Source organism: Protomyctophum bolini (assembly GCF_963924005.1).
Source record: "Protomyctophum bolini genome assembly, chromosome: 13".
Taxonomy (NCBI): Eukaryota; Metazoa; Chordata; class Actinopteri; order Myctophiformes; family Myctophidae; genus Protomyctophum; species Protomyctophum bolini.
Window position 1 is genome coordinate 12,532,112 of NC_137874.1, and position 24,409 is coordinate 12,556,520.

Sequence of the window (24,409 nt, forward strand, 5' to 3'; positions counted from 1 at the left end):
ACTTTTGCAACAATACCCTGATGGAAATTAGCCATTCAAAATAAAACATAAAACAGACCAACAAGACAGGTCAAACTACTGAGTGCGCAACTGCGCATGTCACGGAATCCAAAACAACTTCAAGGACCTGTGCATAAGGTAGTTATTGGTCTTGTATTTTTATTTAAAGCTTTTATGAGTCTGTCTGGATGTACGAATCCGACGGCTTTGCCACTTTGAATGTGCCATTTGCAGCTATTGTTTCGAACTTGAAATACATTTCACAGTCGCATATTTATTCGCTTATGAGCTACCTGGCAGTAAATCAAGGAAATAAACTACCAACAGCATATAAATGTAATGAGCAGTGGCGTCTAAAACCACGTTGTTTCCCTTGAACTTGCTTCCTACACTCAATGATTGTCTGGCCAGGTGAGAGGGAGAGTATTGAAAGAGATTTGTATATATTTCATAGTGCATGAATGGGGGTTATCTGCCTGGAAGTGGAACATGTTTGTTTGTGTGTGTGTGTGTGTGTGTGTGTGTGTGTGTGAGTGTGTGTGTGTGTGTGTGTGTGTGTGTGTGTGTGTGTGTGTGTGAATAGGTCATATAAAGTGTCTTGTGTCATAGAAAATGATTCATTGAAAACACTGGTTTAGGTAATCAAAACGTATACAGTAACAGTTACTGTATACGTTTTGATTACCTAAACCAGTGTTTGACATAGAGTAGCAGTGAGTTACTGAGTAACTCACTGCTACTCTATGTCATTATACAGGTGGATTTAAAAATGTCAGATTGCAGCAGAACATTTGAGATCGTAAAGGATGTGATTTTGTCGGCTCACAAGAACACGGGGACGGAAGATAAGATGGGCTTCTACAACAGTTGGGCCCAGAACTATGATCAGGTAATGCAGTAGAAATAGGGGGTTGCTGATAAGAAATACCACACTTCACCACAGCATTTAATAGCTTCACAGTTGGACATTGGACAGATGCAGAGCTGATAAAAACAGACATGCCATTCTGTTGACTTCTAAGATGTATTGTAAAATGTGCTATCCCCCCTCTGTAGACATAACTGTGTAACTACCCACATTATTCATGTCATGTCATGTTTTCTTTTTTTTAATTAACATGCTAAAGTAAGAAGCCAGGCTTAAGCATAATAAAAACGTATTCGTACAATGGTTTTCGTCTGCACCATCAGCTGCATGACCTCCGTACACGCTGCCGCTGCATAGTGACGTACAGTATATTAAACACTTGTGCTTTGTTGTGACTGCTCTGTACAGGACGTTGGTCTCATAGAATACCGGGCACCAAGTCTAGCAGCCAACAACATCTCTTCCCATTTCCATGGTGACCGCGAGGCAGCAGTGGTATTGGATGTGGCCTGTGGTACTGGGCTGGTGGCCATCCAGGTACAGTCACAAGACACAGAGAGAGAGAGAATTTGAATGAGAAGAAGTCCACCACACATCCATAGCAATGATGCAGTGAATGATTTCTATAATGCAGAAATACACAAAATATCTTTGCCTGGTGACTGAGAATGGAATACCTTTAAGGACATAACACTGGCTCACTTCATACTGTATGCATTAAAATAAATCCACAATTATTCTATGCTTATTTTTGTTGACATATATTTCTGCTGGTTGTTTTTCTACTGCATGATTATGCTGACACATCCGTATTACTGTGATGGTCTTCAGATTCGATCTGCTTATGTAGGCTTATCTTAATTTAAATCAGTATTTCCATTATTATTGTCCTGTCATTTCTCAGATTTCAATTTAAATACAAAACTGCATTAACCTGCAGACCAGGGGCAAACCGGTGACCTTACAGCCTACGGTGACCATCTACCTATTATGGCTGTCCCTAATCCTCTATTTAGGAGGGTTTAACTTGCACATAACTTGTTGTGTCTCTGTTGTCCAGATGAAAAGCCATGGGTTCAGATATTTCGTGGGCGTTGATGGCAGCAGGTCTATGCTGGAGATGGCCAAACACACTGGCCTTTACCAGGACCTCAAAGAATGCATGCTGGGAACAGAGCCACTACCTATTCAGTGGGGTAATTCAGTGCTATACTGCTGATATTTAACTGTATATCAATGTCTTCTCCTCTCTCTCTCTCTCTCTCTCTCTCTCTCTCTCTCTCTGAAGAAGCCTCGGAAACCCAGACGTTTTTATTTCCAGGGAGAAAAAAGAAAGTCTGTGGCCGAGTCCACTTCAATTCGGCATAGAGTAGCGCAAACGTCGATCACTCTCTGCTGATTTCTTATCGTCTGCATATTTGTTAAATTGACACACACACGTACACACACACACACACACACACACACACACAAAATGTCTTCTACATCCTGACAGTTTTCTTCGATTTTTCAAAAATAGCAGACCTACAAGCTGGCGCGCTATGAGTGGATCCCAGGCTAGTGTCGTAGTGTCTTCGAGCAAGATACTGAACCCCTAATTGCTCCTGATGTGCTGGTGGTGCCTTGCATGGTTTCCGCCACCATCGGTGTATGAATGTGTGTGTGAATGGGTGAATGTAATGCACAATCTATGTAAAGCACCTTGGATAAAGGCGCTATATAAATGTACCATTCTCTCTCTCTCTCTCTCTCTCTCTCTCTCTGTCCACTGTCTTCCTCCTGCAGGTTCATTTGATGTGGTTGTGATTGTTGGAGCACTGAGTTTTGGCCAAGTTCCCGTTAGTGTGGTCAGAGATCTTTGTAGGGCAGCCAAACCAGGTGAGCTCTACTTCTCTTTTCACTGTCTATAATGTTTATGTTCCTCACTTCCTGAAGTCTGTGCACTCAGTGCAGTGGCACCTGTCCCCCACAAGGTGGCTATGTGTGCATGACGACCAGGGCTAACACAGACAATGTGGAGTACAAAGCTGCACTGGAGCGTGAGCTGAGGCTGATGGAGAAAGAGGAGCTGTGGAGCGCAGTGGAGGTCACAGAGGAACGGGAGTGGGAAAGAGCAGTGTCGGAGCACGAGGAGGGATACATACCTGGTCATGTCTACCTGTACAAGACCTCACCTCTGTAGCTGCCTACATAAGAATTCTTGTAGGCAGCTACAGTACAGTGCACATGGATAACTATTCTCTTTTTAGAGTCATACAAGTTGTCCATTTGCACTCTGATGTTATTTAGTCTGTTTGTATTTTTTATTAAATAATTCAAGCAATATTACAACAACTCTCATCAATGGCTTCATGTGCACACAAATTAACTAGTGGTGTAATTGTACGCCCGGGATGGAGAGTATCATAACATGAAGGTTAAAATTAAACCCTTTGAGCATATTGACAAAGTCCAGTCCAGTGGCTTTTCATAAAGCTTGTTACTGTAGCTCCTACAGCCTAGTAAGCCCATTTAGTTAATGATATTTAGTGTCTCACAAAGTATCGCTCAGAGTTCGAAGATATGAAAATGGATTCTGAGACAATGGGAAATTCCAGATGAATGTTTGTGTATTATAATTTAGAATGCAGTTTATAACTCCCAATGTAAACTATTCTTATTCATTCATTTATTCTGAGAATTGTTGCAATTGTGTTGCAATGGAAACGAATCTGATTAACTTTTGTATGCCATATTTGATATGAAAACTAGCCGATGGCTTCCATGTGACAGTCCTCTGAGGTAAAATTATCCTTTCATTTGAGTTGAAAATGACATTCAATTGCAGTGAAAGTATGTCAAGGACATTAGAGCAAAACCAGAAACATGTATTTTCCTTTTCCACTATGGATTAAACAAACCTTTTACGTTTATTATATTAAGATACTGTATGAGGAAAATATATCCAGCATACAGTAGTGATGGGAGATTAATCGGCAAACATATTTTAGTTGTTTTTAGATGAATCGGCATCGGTTCAAATCGGTCTGTCTTTACAGATAAACAAGCCCAAAGTAACAGCTTGAACAGATCTACAAGCTCAGAATATTAAATATAAAGGTATTAAAGTTTAATCTGACTTGCCTAAGCCTGCAGTGCAGAAACCCTGTTACATGTATCAGCATCATGCAGAGTGTAACATCTTTTTGAATGAATAAGCAATATTAGAAACTATCAAATTCAAGCTTGACCTGGACTCAAGTGCGCTACGATGTGTGTATTGCATGCATCAATCATTGAAACTAAATTTGAATCCCTGACAAACACATCACATTTGTCCTCTGGTAAACCTATGTCATCTCAGTCTCTGTCAAACCAGTTTGTCCTGTGGATTTCCATAGCTGGGGCATGGAGACCGGATGCCCAGGGAAATTATTCAAAGGAATTCAAAGAACAGGCTATTTTCAGTCACTGTGTTAAAGCTATTTGGAAAAAGCACATTAGATTGCTGAAGTGAGAAAGGCCATGCTTCTACTTAAAAATAAATGATATATAAAGCTTATATCCTTAGCATTTGTTCAGTATGGGTCTCCCATATCTCCAGCTCAAGTCAACATAATTTAAATAACATTTTCATGTGGGACAACCACTTCATTTTCACTTTTCCTGTGTCCTGTAAACATGAGTTCTCTCTCCTGATTGGATGAAATTATATCCCAACCTGAACATTTTTGTTCTCTTAATTTCTTTATTAAAGAAATGGGGAGATCAATGTTTCTGAACAAACTATAGCAATGAAATATGGAGTTATTTAACACTTACATTACACCCCCTTTAAATATGTATTTGAGTACTTCATGGAATTTGAACATGCTTCTACATGAAATGAAAAAGCATTGTCCTTCAGTTGGGTTTGATTCAAATCATTTTTTACTAAAAAGGTACAGGGAAAAAACAGCACAATGTGCTAAATACAAATTCAGAGGTATTGAAGGTTTACATAATATATTACAGGTAGATTTCAAAACCTTTTACTGGTGAATCCCCATAAACATGTTAGAATTAGCAACTTTAAAACGCTGGCATTTTAGGCACAAAAGAATCATTAAAAAAACAAAGTTAAAACAAAATACAAAAATTGCTAAAGCTGTAGATCTGCTATTGTAGGCATGCACACAATCGTACAACAAAGTATAAAATAGGGTTTAAATAGCATTGTGTGTCAATATGACAAATCTCCCTCCCTGTGTAAGGCTTTATGGAATGAAACAGCAGTGCAATATTATATCCATCATCTAAACACAAATTGCAATGTTTGACTAAAACATTCAAACATGTGTTTTGTAACGCTTTGCTGTTGTGCACATATATCAGTTGTGGGTAGTGAGCATCATGTGTTTCGAACCCTTGTGGACTTTTCCTGCATACAATGTGATGTACATCTGTGTAAACTTATAACATAAAACTTGTAGCATACAGTGTGAATACTGTGTGCAAACAATGTGTCCCAAAATGTGAAGGTGGCATGTTCATATATATGTCCTGGCTGGGTTAGAGGAATCGTCCTCGGTAGCCTCAGACTCTACTAAACTCTCCTGTGATTGGAGTCGTTTCAGCTGAGACTTGGTAGATGGTGCTTGGCTTTGCTCCGATTTAATCGAGCCCAGCTCGATTAAATCTCGATTAAATCTCTTCATCTGAGACTTTGTGGATGGTGCCATGCTGCCGGACAACTCTGACCCCGACCTCACGTCCGGTTCGCCCTGGGTGGGAGGCCTCACGTGCAGTGGCTCTTTTGGCTTTGTCGACACTCCGTCGTAGCTCTGTGACCTCAGCAACACTCGCCCGCTGGGCTGAGACCTCATTGATGGCGGGCCGGTGTACCGAGAGCCTGAGCCGTTGGAGGAACGCACCACCAGGTAGCGCACAGAGGGGCTCTTGTCTGCATTATGGCCGTTGAAGGACCGAGCCGAATTGATGAACAAACCCCCGCCGAGGATGAGCAGTATGGACGAGCCCCAACCGATGTACAGGCATGCACCAATCTCCCTGCGCTGAGCATCGATTTCGGCACTGTAGAATTTGCGCACCACCGACGCAGCCGTCCAGGACGTGGGGATCAAACACAACACCCCTGTGGCGACCAGCACCACCCCCGCCGCCACAGCAACGCGGCCTTTACTTCCTCCTCCTTCCTCGTCCAGAAAGCGAGTGCACTTCCCCCCGACGAAGGCCAGTAGAAGCCCCATACCGCCTACGACACTACTCATCACCATGAGAGCCCTGGCAGCCTGCAGGTCAGAGGACAGCGCCAGGAGGGAGTCGTACGGCTTGCACTGGATCTGGCCCGTGCTCTGAACCACGCAGCTCATCCAGATGCCCTCCCACATGGTCTGTGACGTGACGATGGTGCTGCCCACGAAGGCTGTGACCCGCCACAGGGGCATAATGCAGCTGATGATGACCCCTACCCAGCCTAGTAGACAGAGGGCACTGCCCAGCATCTGCATCCCCATAGAGGCCATGCCGACGAGGAGAAGAGAGACACGGCTGCCCCTCTAGCAGTCCTCACAGTTCAATGGCCTCTGTGACCAGCACACTGCTCCGTCGTCTCCCACAGGGTGTCTAACAACAAGTCACTGCTTTCTCCCTGCGGCCTCTCGCATTTGTTGCCGTTACTTACGAAAGCTTATGCTCAGCATTTCTTCTCACTAAAGCAGGTGTTGTTGTCCTGAATGGTAGGCGTGCCGAGCTACTTCCTCTGCCTGTCCGGCTAATCCAGTTCTATGTCCAGCCTCCAGTAGCTCCTAGTAGTGCCTGACTCCCAGGCGTATCTGTCTGCCAGTTCTGCCACAGCACCTCTATTTTCCGGCTCACACTTCTCTCCTACTGTATCACTCTTCCCCCTTTAAACCCCACAGCCTGCTTCTTTATTCTACTACCCTTCCCTCTGTTATTTCTCTCTTCTATCTAATTCCCTTCCCCCTTTCTGTTGATACTGCACACCGTCCCCTGTTCTGTGACACCTGGAGAGTATCCACCTGCATGCAGTAAGGTGAAGACCACACCCACGCTCTGGGGACAGAGAGGAGGAGGCGGTTTAACACAATGGGGGGAGTGAGCGAGAAAGGTAGCGGTGACATGACATCATATTGTCAGTGTCTTTGTTGCCTCTTTAGTTTAAAAACAGTAAGTGCTAACTTAAAACACAGCAAACACTGGGCAGCAGTTCATGGTTAATAAAATAAAACTTTCAGAGCACAACATTGACCATAATTCACACAGCGGCCATTTTACATTTACGTCCTACTCAGGGCTGGGCTGAGTATGATCTTTATTCATTCTAGAGTATGATATAAGACCAAAATGGCCACCATCACCTTGAGAATATGGTCACTTGTCACTTCATCTCATAATGATATTTCATTGACAATAAGAATAAAACATTAGGATAGCATATTGATGGCATGTAATTCAAAAGGCAATATTAAACAACTAGGCACATCTTCTCCAGTTTAATTCTAACTAATCTAATCTAATGAAAGTAATGTATTAAGGAGTAGGCAAATAAACATGTTTTATTGAGCGCTGCTCAATTAAAACTGAGTGAACTGAAATATGTTTTTAAATATCTTCTCTTGTGTGCAGCCTACCTGGTGCAGGGTGATATGAGCAGTCACACTTGACCTGAATCAAACTAATTAGACTGAGCTGGGTGTGACTACACACCTGATTTGCACACAGGTAAGCTACACAACAGTGGATCAGTGGTTCTCAAAGTGGGGTCTGGGTACACCTAGGGGTCCTCAAAAGGATTCCAGGGGGTCCACAACTAAATTAGTTATACTAACTAATTTAGTTGGGGACCCCTGTGGTTCAACTGATTTTGATGCTGTCACGATGCATTGTGAGCTTGTAGATTGGCTATTGTTTGATTGGCTACATTGTTTGAAAAATCCGTCCGTTGCCAAATACAATTCAGGGGTCCGTCACATGGAATATTCTTTCGTGATAAATCATTCATCCCCACACACACTCAAGAGAACGCCTCTGACAGGATGTTTAATCTGATTTATTCAATTGGATTAATTATACTGATTTGCATGGCAAGCAGATTTGTGTTGTTATCTTCATGCAACAGAAATAAAAGTGGGTTTGAAGGAATCCCTATTGTCTGTATTTTATGTAATATCTAGGCATGAATTAAAACAAAGACAAAAGAAGAATATTGATATGCTGCAGTGAGAGACAGTGAATTGTAACACGATCTCCTGGGAGGTAAGGCTTGGTTAGAAATAGGATATTGTTCAGGAAAAAAAACATCCTATCTAATCTCCCTCCCACACACTCAACATCCCTCTAAACATCAGAGGGCGATGTGTCAAAATACATAAACACAGAAACATGATCTGATAAGAACCTTTTTGTTGTTTACACTGTAAACCGCCTCTGCTGGGCACTGACAGAGTAACCAGTTTCTTCCATGAGTTTAATTGTTACTCCACCTCTGTTTAACCAACAAACATTCAGTAATAAGGTAGTAGGTAGAAAAAGTTGTAGGTAGAAAAATTAAAAAAAAAACTAGAACAATTTAGTTTTCTTTTTTTAATTCCCTAAACATTTTGAATACAAGTGGCAAAGGCTTAATCCTCCAGCCTGATTTGGGGAAGCAAGTAATAGTTCCCTTAACCACATGACGATTTGGTGTGTAGATGAGGGATAAAATGGGTTTAAGTATGGCACACACACGCATGTGAACGCACCCACACGCACACATGTGTGTGCACACACACACACACACACACACACACACACACACACACAAACAAATACAAAAATGCCCAAAAGCCCTAGCTTTATTTCTGTAGCATAATTTATGTTGAGGAAAGCTACATTTTTACATGACTTGTAACGCAACATGTTTACAAAGATAATTTTGTGTAAAAAATACTTGCAAGACCAGAAGAACAGCCTGTCTGCCTGCAGCATTATTCGGCACAGTAGTTCACGAGAAACCCTGTGAAAAATCTGTTGTGTTGAGTTTAGAATATAAATTAGACCAGACTTTTGGTCTTATAAATATTTATATTATAAGTTTTGCATTTTATTTTGTTTAAGCCAAGTCTGAGGACGGAAAAACTGCAGTAATATGCTGAAAGAAATGACATGAAAAATTATGTTGACCCCAATGAAGGCTGTCACCTTCCAGCTGGGAATAGCACAGATGATGATGCTCGCAAAGAAGCCGGGCAGATGTGTGCCTCTTGACAGTTGACACCATGCCCCAGCTCTGTAGGTCCCTTTAAAGAGAGAGACAGAGAGAGAGCGAAGGGAAGCAAGGGGTGGAATCTGCTGCTATCCAGCCTTATCAAAGGTTTTGTTGTGAGAGAACATAAATGAGGGTTGTTGCCATCTGCTTTCTCCTGACCCAATAACTTGGGCGGTGTACCTTGGGGCCTGGACTGCCTCAACTGAACAGGATCTGAAGGTTCGGAGAGCACTTGCCTGGAAAGCCTTGCACGGGAGGAAGAGAGTGTGGAAATCAGATATGGGAGAAGACCTTAAGAGGCGGCTGTTCATATGTATTGTGGAGTCAGTACTGCTGTATGGGGCCGAGACATACGGACCCTCACAGTACAACAGGAAAAAGCCCTGGATGGAGTCTACACAAGAATGCTACGAATGGCACTAGGTGTCACATGGACAGACCGCATCAGAAATGGGGACCTACCACGGGTCACAGACAAAGTCAGAGAGAGAAGGATGAGACTGCAGGCAGGGCACTGCGTCAGCCACCTAGAACTTGAGGCAAGTAAATTGACCCTATGGGAGCCAACCCAGGGCAAGGACTACTCTGCAATACCATCTGGAAAACAGTACCATAGCAACAAGTTCATGGTAGTTTCTAACTCCAAAAGTTAAACCATAGAGAGAGAGTAGTTGATGTATTGATGTGTAGATAAATGTGCACACATAGATTCATCTTTATTCCATCTATATCAGTAATACAATGTGACTCATGAAATGGCATTCATCAAAACAAGTACATAATTCCTGCACGGTAAAATCCCCAGTGTTCATTTAACCGAATGTAAATAAAGAAGTATGCTCTCGCAGTGGATTGAGGCGTTTACTGTATGTGTGTACAGTGTAGTCATTCTGTTTGAAGGCATCTCTGCTTTATTCACATAGTACAGAGGAGAGAGACACATATACTGTAGGAGAGGGTGATGAGATGGGACTGACCTGTGGGCATTAGGCCCCCAAGACCCTATTACAGGAAGTCATAGCCGTGTGGTCATCCACCAATGCTTAACCCAGTCAGACCAATTATTAAAAAAGTATCCCAGGCATATTGTCCATAACTGGCATGTTGTAGTAATTTTGTACAGGTGGGCCTACTGTAAAAGGCCTGCTGGGACTACCACGCACAATCGACCCTCTCGTGCTGCGGTCAATAGACTGAGGTCTAGGCACCGGGTTCAGATCATATGGCCCGACCAGTGAGTTATGGTCATGCACATGCTCCGCCCTTCTACTGGCTGGTCCCCTGGCCGATGCTTGACCATGATAACTCTTATTGAAAATAGCTGTGCTCGCGGTGCCTGTAGCATAGGTGGGCGGATGGCTGGGGTGGGGGGTGTGGGCGGAGAAGTAGCTGTATGGCGTGTAGGTTTGGTAGGATGGGCTGGCGGCCCGCTTACCCCCGCAGACGAGGCAGAGGAGGGCTCCTCCGAGAAGGAGCAGAACGGAGGCAACCCAGCCCACGTAGATGGAGGAGCCCACCTCCCTTCTCAAGGACTGCACTATCAGGGGGTCGTTGTAGAAGTAGCTGGTGAAACCTGCAGACCAGCTGACTGACACCACGCACATGATACCCGACAGCACACACAGGACTCCACCCAGCAGAGATGCCTGGAGAGCAAACGGTATTGAAGAAAAATATATTAGACTTGTAGACTGTATTTCGTTTTTAAGGCACTCTCTCTGTGTGAAAAATGTATTCCGAAATGCCTGTATCCTATTTGAATGTGAAAGAAAAATAAACTCTCCAAAAGTTAATATACCGGTATATCTCTAAAATATAGGGCATGCACTATAGCTAATGGTATCGTTTTGTTAACCACAGGATTAAGTTACTAAGTACACTTAGTAATCACTTTAAATGGAGTTGGAACAACAGATGTTCAGGAGGTGGAGAAACACACATTGACCCTGCCCTTCACGCCACTAGTCTCCACCATCCACACCAATCTACCTGTCCCTATTTATACCCACCTAATACCACCCAGAAACCTCCATGTTTCACCCGCCTCGCTGCGTCGCACACAAGCCACTTTCCTACGGGCTTTTGCATCCCACCTCCACCCCATTCACCTCCATAGTAGTTCCTTCCCCTGCTCCCCTCAAAGGAGCTTTATCACGGCACTAGAAATCCTACATTCACATTGCTAAAGTGGAACAAACGAATAAACGATTAAAACAAAACTCTCTTCTCTCCCACTTTCTCCCCTTCTCCCATTTCTCAGGTTCCTGCCAGGCGTGACCGTCCATGTAAGACGAACGCCATACGACCTCCTCCCCAAAGACTTCAGGGTCGGTGACCCCCCCTGGAATACACACCCCATTTCATTCATTCATTCATTCATTCATTCATTCATTCATTTATTGTCAATAAATCTCTTAAACTTTCTCAATGGTGTGTTTCTTCCGACTAGTGAACGCTGACTGAGCAGATCAAGCTTGTAGTGCTTGCAGATGGGTTATTTAAAAAAATATATATAGAAAATGTTTGAATAGGGGGTTAAGTGGTTAAATGTTATGCTTTCAATCATGCATGAGTCTTTCTTCAGGGAGTCTAAAGAAAAATGTAGACCTTTATTTATCCCATGGGGAAGATTCAGTTTCAGCTTCATCCAGCTAATGGCTGCTCAAATGTTCATGATGAGCACTTGAGGGGGCTGTTAGGGGCAACTTACTCAGGGACACTTTGACGTGTATACATATAGTACCTTTATTGAAAGGATAACCCTTTGAGATGTATCATCTCGTTTTCAAGGGAGTCCGTATCACATATGGTGGAAGTCCTGGGGGGTGAACCGCTGACCTCATTACCAGATGGCCTTTCTACTCGTGACTGAGCCACGGACACCCCAAATACAGCTGACATTTGCATCTATAAACATTTGTGTGGTATAGCTACTCGCTACAAAGAGCACGTTGTGTGTCGAGAATTAATTACTACTCATCACCTTCTTCCTGGAGTTTGAAGCAGACTGAGATTGGTCGCGTGGTGCTCCGCTGCAGTTGGCCACCCCTCCTCCCATGAGGGCGATAATGAAGCCCAGTAGGCCAAGGATAATGGACAGGAGTGTGAGGGCACGTCCGGCCTGGATGTCAGAGGTCAGCGATGGCTGCCTCTTGCACTGCATCTGACCAGTGGCCTGGATCACACAGTGCAACCACAGACCATCCCACACCTGAAAATAGGGGTATCAAATCCATTTTATGCAAATATGTAAGTGTGTATGTATTTTTCTGGAGAAGGTATACATAGAGACACGAACAAATAAGGTATGAGAGAAGAGGGAATTTCAAGATGAACCGGAACCTATCTCCTGTTTTCAATGAATGCCAACAGGATGTGTCTTACTGTCTTATGATTATCTACTTTTTAATGCCGAATGTTGCAGTAAGGCTTTGGATCACATTTTAGTCTTTTGTTAATCCTATACCGAACTAAACTCTAAATGAAGTAGGACAGCGTAGATACAGTATTGTGTTAAATTATTGTTGGTGGTGTAAAATCACACTCATCTCACTCATACAAGCTCTCATCTCTTACCAAATAATCGACAATAAACATGCAAAGGGTGAAATTGAATGTACTATACATAATGCTTAAATTATTTAATATTTGTTTATTTAGATTTTCTTTACTGTGAGGTTATTTTTGCTTATTTTATACAAACATTTATAAAAACATTTCAGTTTAAAAAGGAAAGAAAACACTTTCTTTTACATTATATACTAGGCTAAGTTATCTGTATGTCTAACTCACACCGACCTTTGTTGTCAAAATAGATAATAAATACTGTAAGCCATCGCAGTGACAGTGACTGAAGTGTGATATGGCCCATGTCCATATGGGAGATTAAATACACAGTATTTGAAGTGAAATAATTTATTGATGCATCTGCATTATTTCAACTCACCGATTGGGCGGTCACAATATTTGCTCCCACATTATTTGTCTCACGCCACATGGGCAGACCACATGTCACACACACCAGTATAATCCCAATGAAGCACAGCGCCAGGCCCCCGATCTGCCTGCCCTGTCCTTCCATAGGGAACGTCTGTAATGCAGAATGTCAGTCCAGTCCCATGAAAACAATCCTCTCAGGCTCCAGAAAGAAAATATATATATACTTTTTTTTCCTTCTCCAAATGCTCTCTTGGTCACACTCTTAAAACCTTTCTCTTCAAGAGGAGAGCAAGCTATACAGCATCAGTTTGTTGAAAGTCTTCAGAAGATGTATTGATCAACTGATCAAGGCAGGTACTCTTGTGCACTCTGTAAATTTACACAGGGTAATTCAGACCTCATTTGGCCTAGATCCAAATCTAGTTATTCTGGCTGTCAGGTAGGCTATACACAGAGCTGGTTCATGCTGATTGTTAAACTCCACAACACATGCAGTAGTAATTAAGAGCCCTTCTATACATGCATTTTAATTCTCCGGACAATATCTTGGCCACGGCCACTCAAAATAATGTGATGTCTCACATTTACAATGGTGAAGCAATATGTTTCCAATGTTTCCAGGGACAGAAATGCCATTAAGAATCTACAAAGTCTATTACATTTACATTATTTTGTTTCTAAGTATATAAAAAATATCAATATAGATCTATATATATAATCTTCATTACGTCTATCTTCACTACAAATAACCCTATACAATGAATGCCCATTGTGTGCGTTTGTCTAGTTAAAAAACTAAAACTAGCATCAAATGCAGGCATATTGTATATATACTGTACGTACATTCGTACAACTTCATCCAGTTTAAACAAAATATAAAATCAAACATAAAATCTCTAGTGCAATGCAATATTATCTAAATCATTGAATAGGATCTTTTAAAGACATTTTTGAATTCAAAGCTGAGCACTGGCCGCTCATATGAGAAATAATATAGCATTGTAACTGTCCCATGTCTTCTATGCCTCAGCATCTGTACGCAGCACTCAGTATCCCTCCTCCGATGATCAGCAGGGCTCCCGACGCCCAACCCACGTAGATGGACGCCCCGAGCTCGCCCCTCCTCTCCTGAGAGGCCATGGGGTTGTAGAAGCCTGTGATGGTGCTGTGTGCTGACCAGCTGACAGGAATTATACACAAGACACCCGCCAGTAAGAACACCACACCTCCCGCAATGCCAACATTGTTCTTCCTCAGCCCGTCATGACGAAGGAAGTTTGTGCAGTGCGCCCCAACCACGGTGAGCCCGATGGCCACCACACTCACCGCAATAGAGACACAGACGAGGGCCCTGGCAGCCTGCAGGTCCTGGGGTAAGGCCAGCATAGAATCATAGGCCTTGCATTGCGAGTGGCCAGTGCTCTGAATCACACAGTTCATCCATATGCCTTGCCAGAATACCTGGGCAGTGATTATGTTTGCCCCTATAAAGGCTGTTACCTTCCATGCAGGCAGGCCACAGATCGTGATGGTGCCGAGGAAGCCCAGGAGTGCTAGACACAAACCAAGTATTTGCCTGCCCATATTTCCTCAAAGTAGAAAGTTCTCAAGTCCAACACTTGGTTCAAAAGTTATCCGTGTGAAAAGCCTCGCCTGATCTGTGGCACAACATTATCCTCCCAATAACTACAGGTACATGAAGTCCAAAAGCCGCTGGTCAAAGTGAAAACAATTACATGCAGTCTGAAACTGGGTGGGTTTAGCGTAGCAGGCATGACAATGAGAACAGGGAGGGGATTGAAAAGGTTGTTGATCATGTTTCCTGCTGGGCCTGATTCCTACATTGTAGAGTAGACAGGAGTGGGAGGGAACACTGGTAACCAAGGAGATGTGTGAGGACTGAGGAGCCACTTTGTTAAACCAAAACCGTCAGACAGTGCCAAGATCACATGCCTTCTCTGGAGGGAAAATGCTATGGCTAACCAGCAGTGAATGGACAGATGGCTTGTGGATATTTGTCAAAATTCAATTTTCCACAGATACAAAATTAGACATTACCAGAAACAGAGAGCCCTGAATGAAATGAATGTTTGAGAACCACTAGTGGACTCCTAATGTGCCATAGTAAATCAGTGAGAAACAGTCAAAAGAAGAAACTGGATGAGACATGCGCAGTAATTTGGCATAAGCAAATAGTATTTTTAAACTAACATTTTCAAGTAATTTGACCAAGAGTGTATATACTTTCTGCCAACCAGGAAGTAAAATGTTCCAATCCTACTCTATTGTATGCTCACACCAGGGAAAAGATTCTACCGTGTGAACCCATAACAGTCATTGTCATAGACACCATGATTCACAAAGGGAAAGGAAACATGATCAAAGTTAAATGACTTTTATTGAATAAAGCAATGACAAGCAATTTAAAAATAGGCAAAATCACAAGAAATTAAAACATGCAATAATTGCAACACAGCTTAAAATTCATGGAGAAAAACAAAATCATGGAGAGAACAAACAAAGTCAAGTGTTCCTTTTGAAAGTCAGTGTCCATTTTGGCTGATCGAGCCACCCTTTGTCTTCAGCTTTCCAGACTGACTCAAGACCTAGAGTTTAGACATAGGCTCCTCCACTACCTGCTGCTGAACGTGGGGCAGAATATTTCACAGCATATCCCCTCTCTTCCTTGTTCTTCTTTGAGCAGTGGCAACAGAGCAGTGCGCCACCGATCAAGAGGAGACCTGCACATCCCCAGCCGATGAAGAGGGCAGCACCCAGCTCTCGCCGCTGTGCATTTACCATGATGGGGTTGTAGAAGTCCCTGATGACGGTGTTGGCAGACCACGACACAGGGATCAGGACCAGGACACCGGCGACGATGAGAAACACCCCGGCAGTGATGGCTACCTTGCTCTTGTCGGACTCGTCCTCAATGCAGTTGGTGCACTTTCCCCCAGCGACGGCCAGAAGGAGTCCCATCAACGCCACGAGGATGGAGATGACAATCAGAGCCCGGGATGCTTGGAGATCCCGGCTCAGGGCCAGCATGGAGTCGTAGACCTTACACTGCATCTGGCCTGTGCTCTGCTTGACGCACGTCATCCACAGGCCCTCCCAGTAGGTCTGTGCAGTCACTATGTTGCTCCCGATGAAAGCGGAGACCTTCCACATGGGCAGTGCACACACGATGATATCACCAAGGAACCCAATGATTGCCAGGAGTGTGCCGCACATCTCAAGACCAGCAGACGGCATGATGTTGACTGGACAGGATCAAAATGACTGCAAAGTTGGTGGCAGGAACAAAACTCAAAGAACACACTGATGCACCAAACAGCTTCCCTGGGGCCTTTATACCCACTTCCTGAAACTGTGGCTGATCCTGATTGGCTGTTTTGAAATTGATTAATTGACAGCACCTGTGTGTGACTTAACAGGCCAGTTCCATTTAGCACACCCACAAACACACACACAAACACACTGCACAGTCACGTGCAGACACACATGCACGAATGCACACACACACGCACGCACACACACTGGGAAGGGGTTCTCTGTAGTAAAGGAATTGGCACTCCTTAGTTTGAAAATATGTTTAAGAAATAATAATATTAATATAGTGTAATGATAACAATTCCATGGTGTTATGTGTGGCTGTCTGGAACATAGATATGGTAGGGGTGTATGTGTTAATGGTGTGACTACTGTACATTATGTCAAGTGGTTGACGTTTACATCACAGATTCAATTATTTAAAATCTGACTTTAACTTAAACCCTAAACTTGGTTGACCATAGTTACTAGTTCGGAGTTCCTCAGGGTTATAGTGCATTTTCACTCTGCATTAAATCATCTTAACTGAAAATAGCTTATCCAAAAGGTCATAATGCGTAGATCAGCTAGGTTTTCCACAAAATAAAGTAAAACTATGCCTAAACCTAACCTTAACCCTAACCCTGACCTCAGTAAAACTATATATGCCTGCCAGGGAGCCAATCAGACACAGGTCATATAATGTGAAAATCCATAATAACCCACACAGCTAAATCCTGTGTTGTGTTCATTTAACTCTGATGGTGTAAGATGGGTCTATAATCATTATTTGACTTTAGTGAAATGAACGCTCGGGATTTTGCTGCACCTCTGTATATTTTGAAGAGCTATTTTAATTCAGAATAGGTTCAGACTGTGGGGGGTGGAGGTTCTGGGGAAAAAAAGAAATTTCAGCTTTATATTTTCTCCCAGTTTTATAATATTCCTGTTCATTGTGTAGGCTGTTTACCCTGATAAATGTCTGCTGACTGAAAGCTTAGCCCATGACTGGCAGAACTTTTTTTTTCTCCTAACTTTTTTTACTCTGTCAAAGTTCAAAACTTTTATATGCGAATGAAACAGATGAAACAGAGTTATAATGGTTGAGGGCCCTGTGAAAGGGAGGGCGTACCATCTGTGATCTCAAGGTCAAATTGATGGATGTGTAGCTGAGCCAAAGCCCACCCAGATGACGGAGGGGGCCAGGGGGGGTGGGGATCTGTGTTTATAAGTTCCCCACTTTGTGAGAGTTTAGTTGGTGACTTTCAGAAGAGCGCACGCAGCGGGAGAGGAGAAAAGGCAAGCGAGTATAGCGACATGGCATCTTTGGGACTTCAGATTCTGGGAGTCGGTCTGGCAGTGCTGGGATGGGTGGGGAACATCACCATCTGCATTCTGCCTATGTGGAAAGTGTCTGCGTTCATTGGCAACAACATCGTGGTTGCTCAGACCATCTGGGAAGGACTTTGGATGACATGTGTGGTGCAGAGTACAGGCCAGATGCAGTGTAAGGTCTACGACTCTCTGCTGGCGTTACCCCCGGATCTCCAAGCCGGCCGTGCCATGGTCGTCATCGCCATCCTGTTCTCACTGTTCGGCCTTCTCCTTTCAGTGGTCGGAGGGAAATGCACCACGTGCATCGACGACCGATCAGCGAAGGCCAGGGTGGCCATTTCAGCAGGTGTTTTCTTTCTGCTGAGTGGAGCACTGTGTCTGGTTACGGTGTCTCTGCCCGCTAATACTATCATAAAAGACTTCTACAACCCCATGGTTAATGACGCACAGAGAAGGGAGCTGGGCGCCTGCTTGTACATCGGATGGGGCGCGTCTGGACTGCTGCTGGTGGGTGGTGCTCTGCTCTGCTGTCAATGCCCATCAAGGGGGGACCGTTACAATGGAGCAAAATACTCTGCGCCAAAATCCACCACACCAGGGAAGGAATTTGTTTGACTTTGTGTTTTGGTCATTGACATTTGCTGTGATAAACAAAGACTTTCTTTCCTTCTGTTTTTAAGGAAATATCTTTTACAATTCTGTAGGTAGAAATCTGTTGTTTATTGAACTGTGTTTGAGTTATTTTAGTAAATAACTTAGTTGACTAACAGTGTATGGTAGGCTATGTAGCCTATTGTTGTTTTACATAAACAACGTGAGTTGAGGTTTGTGATATGTGAGGATGCAGGATTATACTCAAATTCATCTTTGACTTGTCTATTTGACATTGTGTTACAATTTTGATGTGTTTCAAGTACTATGGTCAGTATTTAGCCTAATGTTTCCGTGTTCATTGTACCACAAAAGTAATTTGAAGCTGTCTAAGTACAGTGTTGTATGATTTAATGTTCTATTTGTCACAGGAAATAAACAGTATTTTTGTCAGAAGGCCTGTTTTATTCAGTAGGCCTGCTCTCTCGTTACAATAATTGAAGAGCCAAGAAGCAAGATGACTTAAAAGTGAGAAAGAAGCCTATATATATTCACATGAACTTATCTTCTCAGCAACCTACAGAGTATAAATCAGGCTTAACCTATTCATTTGCTTGTCCAACTGGTCTCAAAGGGATGCCCATGGACACAATTGGAGGCTTACATCAACCTGACAGACTTGGCAGATGTGCACAGGGCAGTCTGAGGTTTTGGACATGTACACGCGTTCCTCGGCAACATGTATCCATGCCTGCACAAAAGTGCACATCATACCATTGTCTCTGTCTCGCTCAAGAAAGTAAACTGTAAATGAATGTCTTTACACGGGGGCTGTTGATTACACCATGGCAAACATCCCAACCTCACTTGGCCTGAAAATTTCTCTTGAGACTCAAGTTACTCCCCTGAATTCCAGAATGCCTTATCATGATGGTCAGAGGGGCAGAGAGGAGTCAGAGTGCATTAAAGGAATACAGCTTTATATGTTTTCACTTTTATTACAACATGCAAATCAAACAACAGAATTATACTGTATTTTACTGCATAAAAGATAATATAAAGAGCTTACTCGCATAAGAGCAAAGTGAATAATAAGTTCATAGTATATCATTGTGGATATGAACAAAAAATATATATATATAAACAAATGCAAAATGAGGACTTAAAAAAAGGTATTGGATTTAGTCCGAAGTTGGCTTTTCACATAGGCTAATATTTCTACAGTAACAATGTTGGAAAATGATTAAAAAACATACGATCTTAGACAAAGAAATGTGGAATAGTTGTCTGTACACACTGTCCTATGCAGCTTGGAAATTATAGATGTATGAAACCGTTTTAGTTTCAACTTTGTTCACCAGTGGCCATTTACTGAAAATTATGACTCAAAATATCGTCCATTTTATTATTACCTTAACTATAAAAATGTGTTTCACAATATTTCATAAGGCTTTTCCACTCTGGGAGCCAGTCTAAGAGGGGAGAATATTTAAAGTAATACTTTGAGTTCTCTCCACATTGAACTGTGGAGTGTACTGACAACCAGTGTCAATAATCGAATGTAAGATGAGCAGAAGAAGTATCCATATGCTTTTCATGTTAAGTAAATATTCAGCTTTACTGTATTTTTTTAATTGCAAATGTGTCAGTAAAGCTTGTATTGGTAATGTGATTCATTCATTCTAATTCTGAAAATGGCATATGAATGATCAGCATTCTTCAACAATAGATTGTAACCACTTAAGCCCTCTATACTTTGTCATACAACAAATATAGAAAGTACAGTTAGCAGATCTTCAAACTCACATCGTGACATGTCGTAAGATTGTAGCTCTTCTATTTCCATTCCGTATTTGAGATGCCCAAAAATAGGAACACCATGGTTAAAGTCGTTAAACCAAACACCTTGAATCTTAAAATCATGATTGAAGCAGACTCTTAAGTCACATTTAAAGGCTTCATATATATGCTGCTGCTCGTCAGAAGCCCTATGGTGGAAACACTCACACATAGTCCATAGCTGCAGACACCGACCTGACCGGTGCAAACTTAGCAGCGACGTAGGGCCTGTTGTCCTTGGGAGGACAGTTGTTGCAGAGCAGCCCTCCTCCGAGCAGCAGCAGTCCAGAGGACCCCCAGCCGATGTACAGCGCAGCCCCGAGCTCCCTCCTCTGAGCTGCGACCACCAGGGGGTTGTAGAAATCCCTGATGACGGCGTGGGCCGACCATGACACAGGGATCATGATGAGGAGGGCGGCGATGATGAAGATCACCCCGGCCACGATGCAGGCTTTGGCCTTGGCCGTCTCGTCCTCCATGCAGTTGGTGCACTTCCCTCCGACCACGGCCATCAGGACTCCGAACACCCCCACGATCACGGCGATGATGACCATGGCCCTGGCGGCCTGCAGGTCCTGCGGTAAGGCCAACATGGAGTCATAGACCTTGCACTGCATCTGACCTGTGCTCTGGACCACACAGTTCATCCACAGGCCCTCCCAGATGACTTGGGCCGTGACGATGTTGGCTCCGACGAAGGCAGTGACCCTCCACATGGGCATGGCGCAGGTGATGATGGTGCCCATCCAGCCGATAAAAGCCATGAGCACGCCCATGATCTGGAGGCCCTGAGAAGCCATGGTCCGTTGACCTGCGGTTGCTGCTGCGTCTGTTGCTTGAACGTCGCTGCTGCTAGAAGGAGAGGAAATAATTGGTCCTGCACAGTGCACACAGGTCCAGCTCTATAGAGATTTGAATAAGTCAAATGCACCTCTGACAGGTCAAAGCTGGCAGTTTGTGCTCAGTTATTATGGAAGCGTTTCTCCAGTTCCACCTTCGGACCTAACAGAGGGACTGTTTGCTTAGCAGTGATACTCAAAGTTGTGATGCTGTGGAGCTCTGGCTGTAAGAGGATAAGAGGATAACAGAATCCTGCTATAGTTCAAACTTTCAGGGTGGGGTTTCTATGCTGCCGAACAAAAGGGGAAAGCTGACACTGGATATCCCAAGGCCAGTCTATCCCCCATGTCTTCATTGTTCACACACATTTAAGCCTTGGTACCACAAGCTATACTCTCGGTCCTGGGAACAATATGCCCAGCACCTGTCTCCTCCACCTGTGTGTGTGTGTGTGTGTGTGTGTGTGTGTGTGTGTGTGTGTGTGTGTGTGTGTGTGTGTGTGTGTGCGTGCGTGCGTGCGTGCGTGCGTGCGTGCGTGCGTGCGTGCGTGCGTGCGTGCGTGCGTGCGTGCGTGCGTGCGCATGGGCGTTTCTGAATGTGAGTCAGTAAGACATATCACATACACACATAGACACAAGAACATTTGTGCACACAAGAAAAGAAAAAGCTATACATAAATACTTAATTAATTTGCTTTAAATTCACACATTTGTTTTAGATGTTTTTCATTTTCCTTTTGTTTACTTGTAGAGGTAAAAAAAAGAAAAAGGTCTAAAGCAGCATGCAATGGTCAAATTCAGTTTACATTACATGCATTTGAAAATTAAACCTTATCCTGGTTGTGATAGAACTCATTTCAGCTACTTTTAAAAAACAGTGCCACAGTAGTACAACAGATGGCGCCACAATGCACTCTGTTTTGCACCTGTCCATTTCACATGGTGTTACACATGCAAATTCCAAAAGAACAAGTTGAATTGCCATAATGCCATTTATTTTTGAGTGGTGCAACCACTCCAAGGAACAGCAATGTCCGTGTTCACCTATGTGTTGGTTCACATACCTATGTGTTGGTTCATGAGCACCAGTATGACTATGACTACCAGTAGGGGCGCTGTTGTGCCAGAAACAGAGAGAGAGAGAGAGAGAGATAGTATTATTGCTGCACTGTTGCCTGCTAATGAGAGAGAGAAAGAAAGAGGAGAGGAGGGGCGGGGGGAGAGGGGAGTTGCACCACTCAGTTCACACGGGTGTGATTTATTTCCTTTTGGCATAATAATGTGGTGCTCACCACATAACTATTACTGTACAAGTAAAGGGTCAAAGAAAAGCAATGTGAACATTGCCTCATTTGCATGGAATTGAAATATTTGCTCTCTAAACAAATGAAATGAGATTGGTCTCCCAGTCCCCGTTTGAACAAGGGCAGGTTTCAAACCACCAGTGATGCTGCTTTGCTCTGCCACACCTAGACCTGCTCTACTAGAAATACACACAATCAAAAGCTGTTTTACTCGAAATGTCTACCGCTGCCGTTTGTCCACATTGCAGGGTAACAGGTGCATGATGCTTTGATATCGTACATAATGCACTGTAAACTGTAAATGTTTTAAGTAAACTGATGTTTAAAAAAAATATATATATATATAGGAAATAGTTATACAAAATTATAATCCTGCGTTTTTAGATTGGAAGATTTTTTTTAAAGCTGTGAGAAAATACAGTAACATTTTCAGGTTTAAATAAAAATGCAGAGATGATGATTTTTAAACAAAATATTTATTTATAGACATGATGACACTCATGATTAATTAAACAGCCTAAACAGACATTGTAAAAAGGTATCGTAATTCCAAAATGAATGTGAAAAGGTTTTCATTATAAATGCTGGAGAATATATAGGTATAGTACAAGAATAAAAACATAACACAGCTTAAACTGCTTAAACATTTAGGAATTCAATTCCTTCTTTGGGTGTGGTTCATATCTTGCCCCTTCTGTTTTCAAAACCCACTCCCTGCATGAGCAGTAGAATACTTTGCGCAACAGCATCGAGACATCCTGAGATGTTTCACATATCATCTTATCATATACACTCAAACCCAGTAGTCTGTCCCAATAAACAGTGCTGTATCTCAGCCATGTAAAAAGATAAATCTTTTTACTCCCTGATTCTCCATGCAGTCTTAGACGTAGTCTTTACTAGATGCAGGTGCTGAGGCATCAGACCTAGCCTGCTTGTACCGGACTGCAGGGGACTCGTCACCTTTAGGGCAGTTGGCGCAGAGCAGGCCCCCTCCGATCAGCAAAAGTGCAGCAGCCCCCCAGCCAATGTAGAGGGCGGCACCCAACTCTCTCTTCTGAGCACCGATCGTGAGCGCGCTGTAGAAGTTTCGGACGATGGTGGAAGCTGTCCAGCACACAGGGATCAGGACCAGGATACCACACACGATGAACGCGACGCCAGCTGCTACGCCCACCTTGGCCTTGGCCCTTTCCTCCCCAACACAGTTGGTGCACTTCCCCCCGGCCACGGCGAGCAGGATGGCAAAGACGCCCACGATGATGGAGATGATGGTGAGGGCTCGGGCGGCCTGCAGATCAGAGCTGAGGGCCAGCAAAGAGTCGTAGACCTTGCACTGCATCTGGCCCGTGCTCTGGTGCACACAGTTCATCCAGATGCCCTCCCAGGTGGTCTGCGCGGTGACAATGTTGCTGCCTATGAAGGCAGAGACCTTCCACATGGGGATGGCGCACACCACAATGGACCCAATCCAGCCCAGGAACCCCAGGGCCATGCCCACCATTTGCAATCCAGCTGACACCATCTTGGTAAATCTGTTGTTGCTCTTTCCTCGCTTTGTTTTAAAAAACTGGTTCTTCCTTGTCTGTCAAGCTTGACCTGAGAGGGTCTCTGTATGTTGTTCTGGCCGAATCTCGGATGTTTGTTGTCGTCCACTCGGAGTGACGTAGGACAGATGTTTCTTTGTCTCTTTCTGTGTAACAATGGGAGGTAGAGGTTGTGTGTCACAGTCAGCCAGCAGAATGGTGGAGGGTTCGGAGGAGAGCAGGTACATAATGATCTTATCTGCAGATGGGGAGGAGCCATTGAGGAAAACACCTAACCATCACCAGCAACCTGCTCTTCAGATCCACCCACCTCACACACACACCCACACACATACCACACACACACACACACACACACACACACACACACACACACACACACACACACACACACACACACACACACACACACACACACACACACGCACACACGCATGTGAACTTGCTAGGTTCTGTTGAATGGTGGATCTCAGTTACATTGTTTCCCTCCCCCCAACCCCATTGTCAGTTTGTCATTGTTTAACATAATCATGGAAGTGTGTTTCCTAGTTTGTAACATACAGTAAGACAGTGTTGAACAACACAAC

General features: G+C 43.5%; 8 protein-coding genes across 9 annotated transcripts; 2 read left to right on the forward strand and 6 right to left on the reverse strand.

The window, feature by feature from the left end:
* Positions 1-41: 41 nt before the first annotated feature.
* Positions 42-3,088, forward strand: mettl27 (methyltransferase like 27). Of its 2 annotated transcripts, none has more exons than XM_080779412.1 (6): positions 42-138; positions 758-889; positions 1,277-1,405; positions 1,929-2,064; positions 2,654-2,746; positions 2,842-3,088. In XM_080779412.1, the coding sequence occupies exons 1-6, from the start codon at positions 97-99 to the stop codon at positions 3,048-3,050; spliced, it is 741 nt and encodes a 246-aa protein (XP_080635538.1). In that variant the 5' UTR covers positions 42-96; the 3' UTR covers positions 3,051-3,088. The 2 variants fall into 2 exon arrangements, with proteins under 2 accessions (XP_080635538.1, XP_080635539.1); XM_080779413.1 differs by lacking the exon at positions 42-138 and adding an exon at positions 342-411.
* Positions 3,089-4,759: 1,671 nt separating this feature from the next.
* On the reverse strand, positions 4,760-6,776 carry LOC308327248 (claudin-4-like). Its single transcript, XM_080780521.1, has one exon. It carries the CDS (start codon positions 6,370-6,372, stop codon positions 5,377-5,379), a length of 996 nt encoding a protein of 331 aa, XP_080636647.1. The 5' UTR covers positions 6,373-6,776; the 3' UTR covers positions 4,760-5,376.
* A 41-nt stretch (positions 6,777-6,817) lies between these two features.
* LOC308327518 (claudin-4-like) lies at positions 6,818-13,211 on the reverse strand (the record flags this gene model as incomplete). Its single annotated transcript, XM_080781039.1, has 4 exons — positions 13,063-13,211; positions 12,100-12,327; positions 10,448-10,762; positions 6,818-6,922 (listed from the first exon to the last, which is right to left on the reverse strand). Exons 1-4 carry the CDS (start codon positions 13,195-13,197, stop codon positions 6,818-6,820), a joined length of 783 nt encoding a protein of 260 aa, XP_080637165.1. The 5' UTR covers positions 13,198-13,211.
* Positions 13,212-14,079: 868 nt separating this feature from the next.
* Positions 14,080-14,822, reverse strand: LOC308327256 (claudin-4-like). Its single transcript, XM_080780532.1, has one exon. It carries the CDS (start codon positions 14,637-14,639, stop codon positions 14,082-14,084), a length of 558 nt encoding a protein of 185 aa, XP_080636658.1. The 5' UTR covers positions 14,640-14,822; the 3' UTR covers positions 14,080-14,081.
* Positions 14,823-15,668: 846 nt separating this feature from the next.
* Positions 15,669-16,313, reverse strand: LOC308327251 (claudin-like protein ZF-A89; the record flags this gene model as incomplete). The annotated part of the gene is made up of 1 exon (XM_080780524.1): positions 15,669-16,313. The coding sequence occupies exon 1, from the start codon at positions 16,308-16,310 to the stop codon at positions 15,669-15,671; it is 642 nt and encodes a 213-aa protein (XP_080636650.1). The 5' UTR covers positions 16,311-16,313.
* Positions 16,314-17,670: 1,357 nt separating this feature from the next.
* Positions 17,671-18,740, forward strand: LOC308327255 (claudin-4-like). The gene has a single exon (XM_080780531.1). It carries the CDS (start codon positions 17,685-17,687, stop codon positions 18,315-18,317), a length of 633 nt encoding a protein of 210 aa, XP_080636657.1. The 5' UTR covers positions 17,671-17,684; the 3' UTR covers positions 18,318-18,740.
* Positions 18,741-19,574: 834 nt separating this feature from the next.
* LOC308327254 (claudin-4-like) lies at positions 19,575-21,295 on the reverse strand. The gene has a single exon (XM_080780530.1). The coding sequence runs from the start codon at positions 20,930-20,932 to the stop codon at positions 20,297-20,299; it is 636 nt and encodes a 211-aa protein (XP_080636656.1). The 5' UTR covers positions 20,933-21,295; the 3' UTR covers positions 19,575-20,296.
* A 1,437-nt stretch (positions 21,296-22,732) lies between these two features.
* LOC308327252 (claudin-4-like) lies at positions 22,733-24,020 on the reverse strand. Its single transcript, XM_080780525.1, has one exon. The coding sequence runs from the start codon at positions 23,798-23,800 to the stop codon at positions 23,159-23,161; it is 642 nt and encodes a 213-aa protein (XP_080636651.1). The 5' UTR covers positions 23,801-24,020; the 3' UTR covers positions 22,733-23,158.
* Between the last annotated feature and the right edge of the window lie 389 nt (positions 24,021-24,409).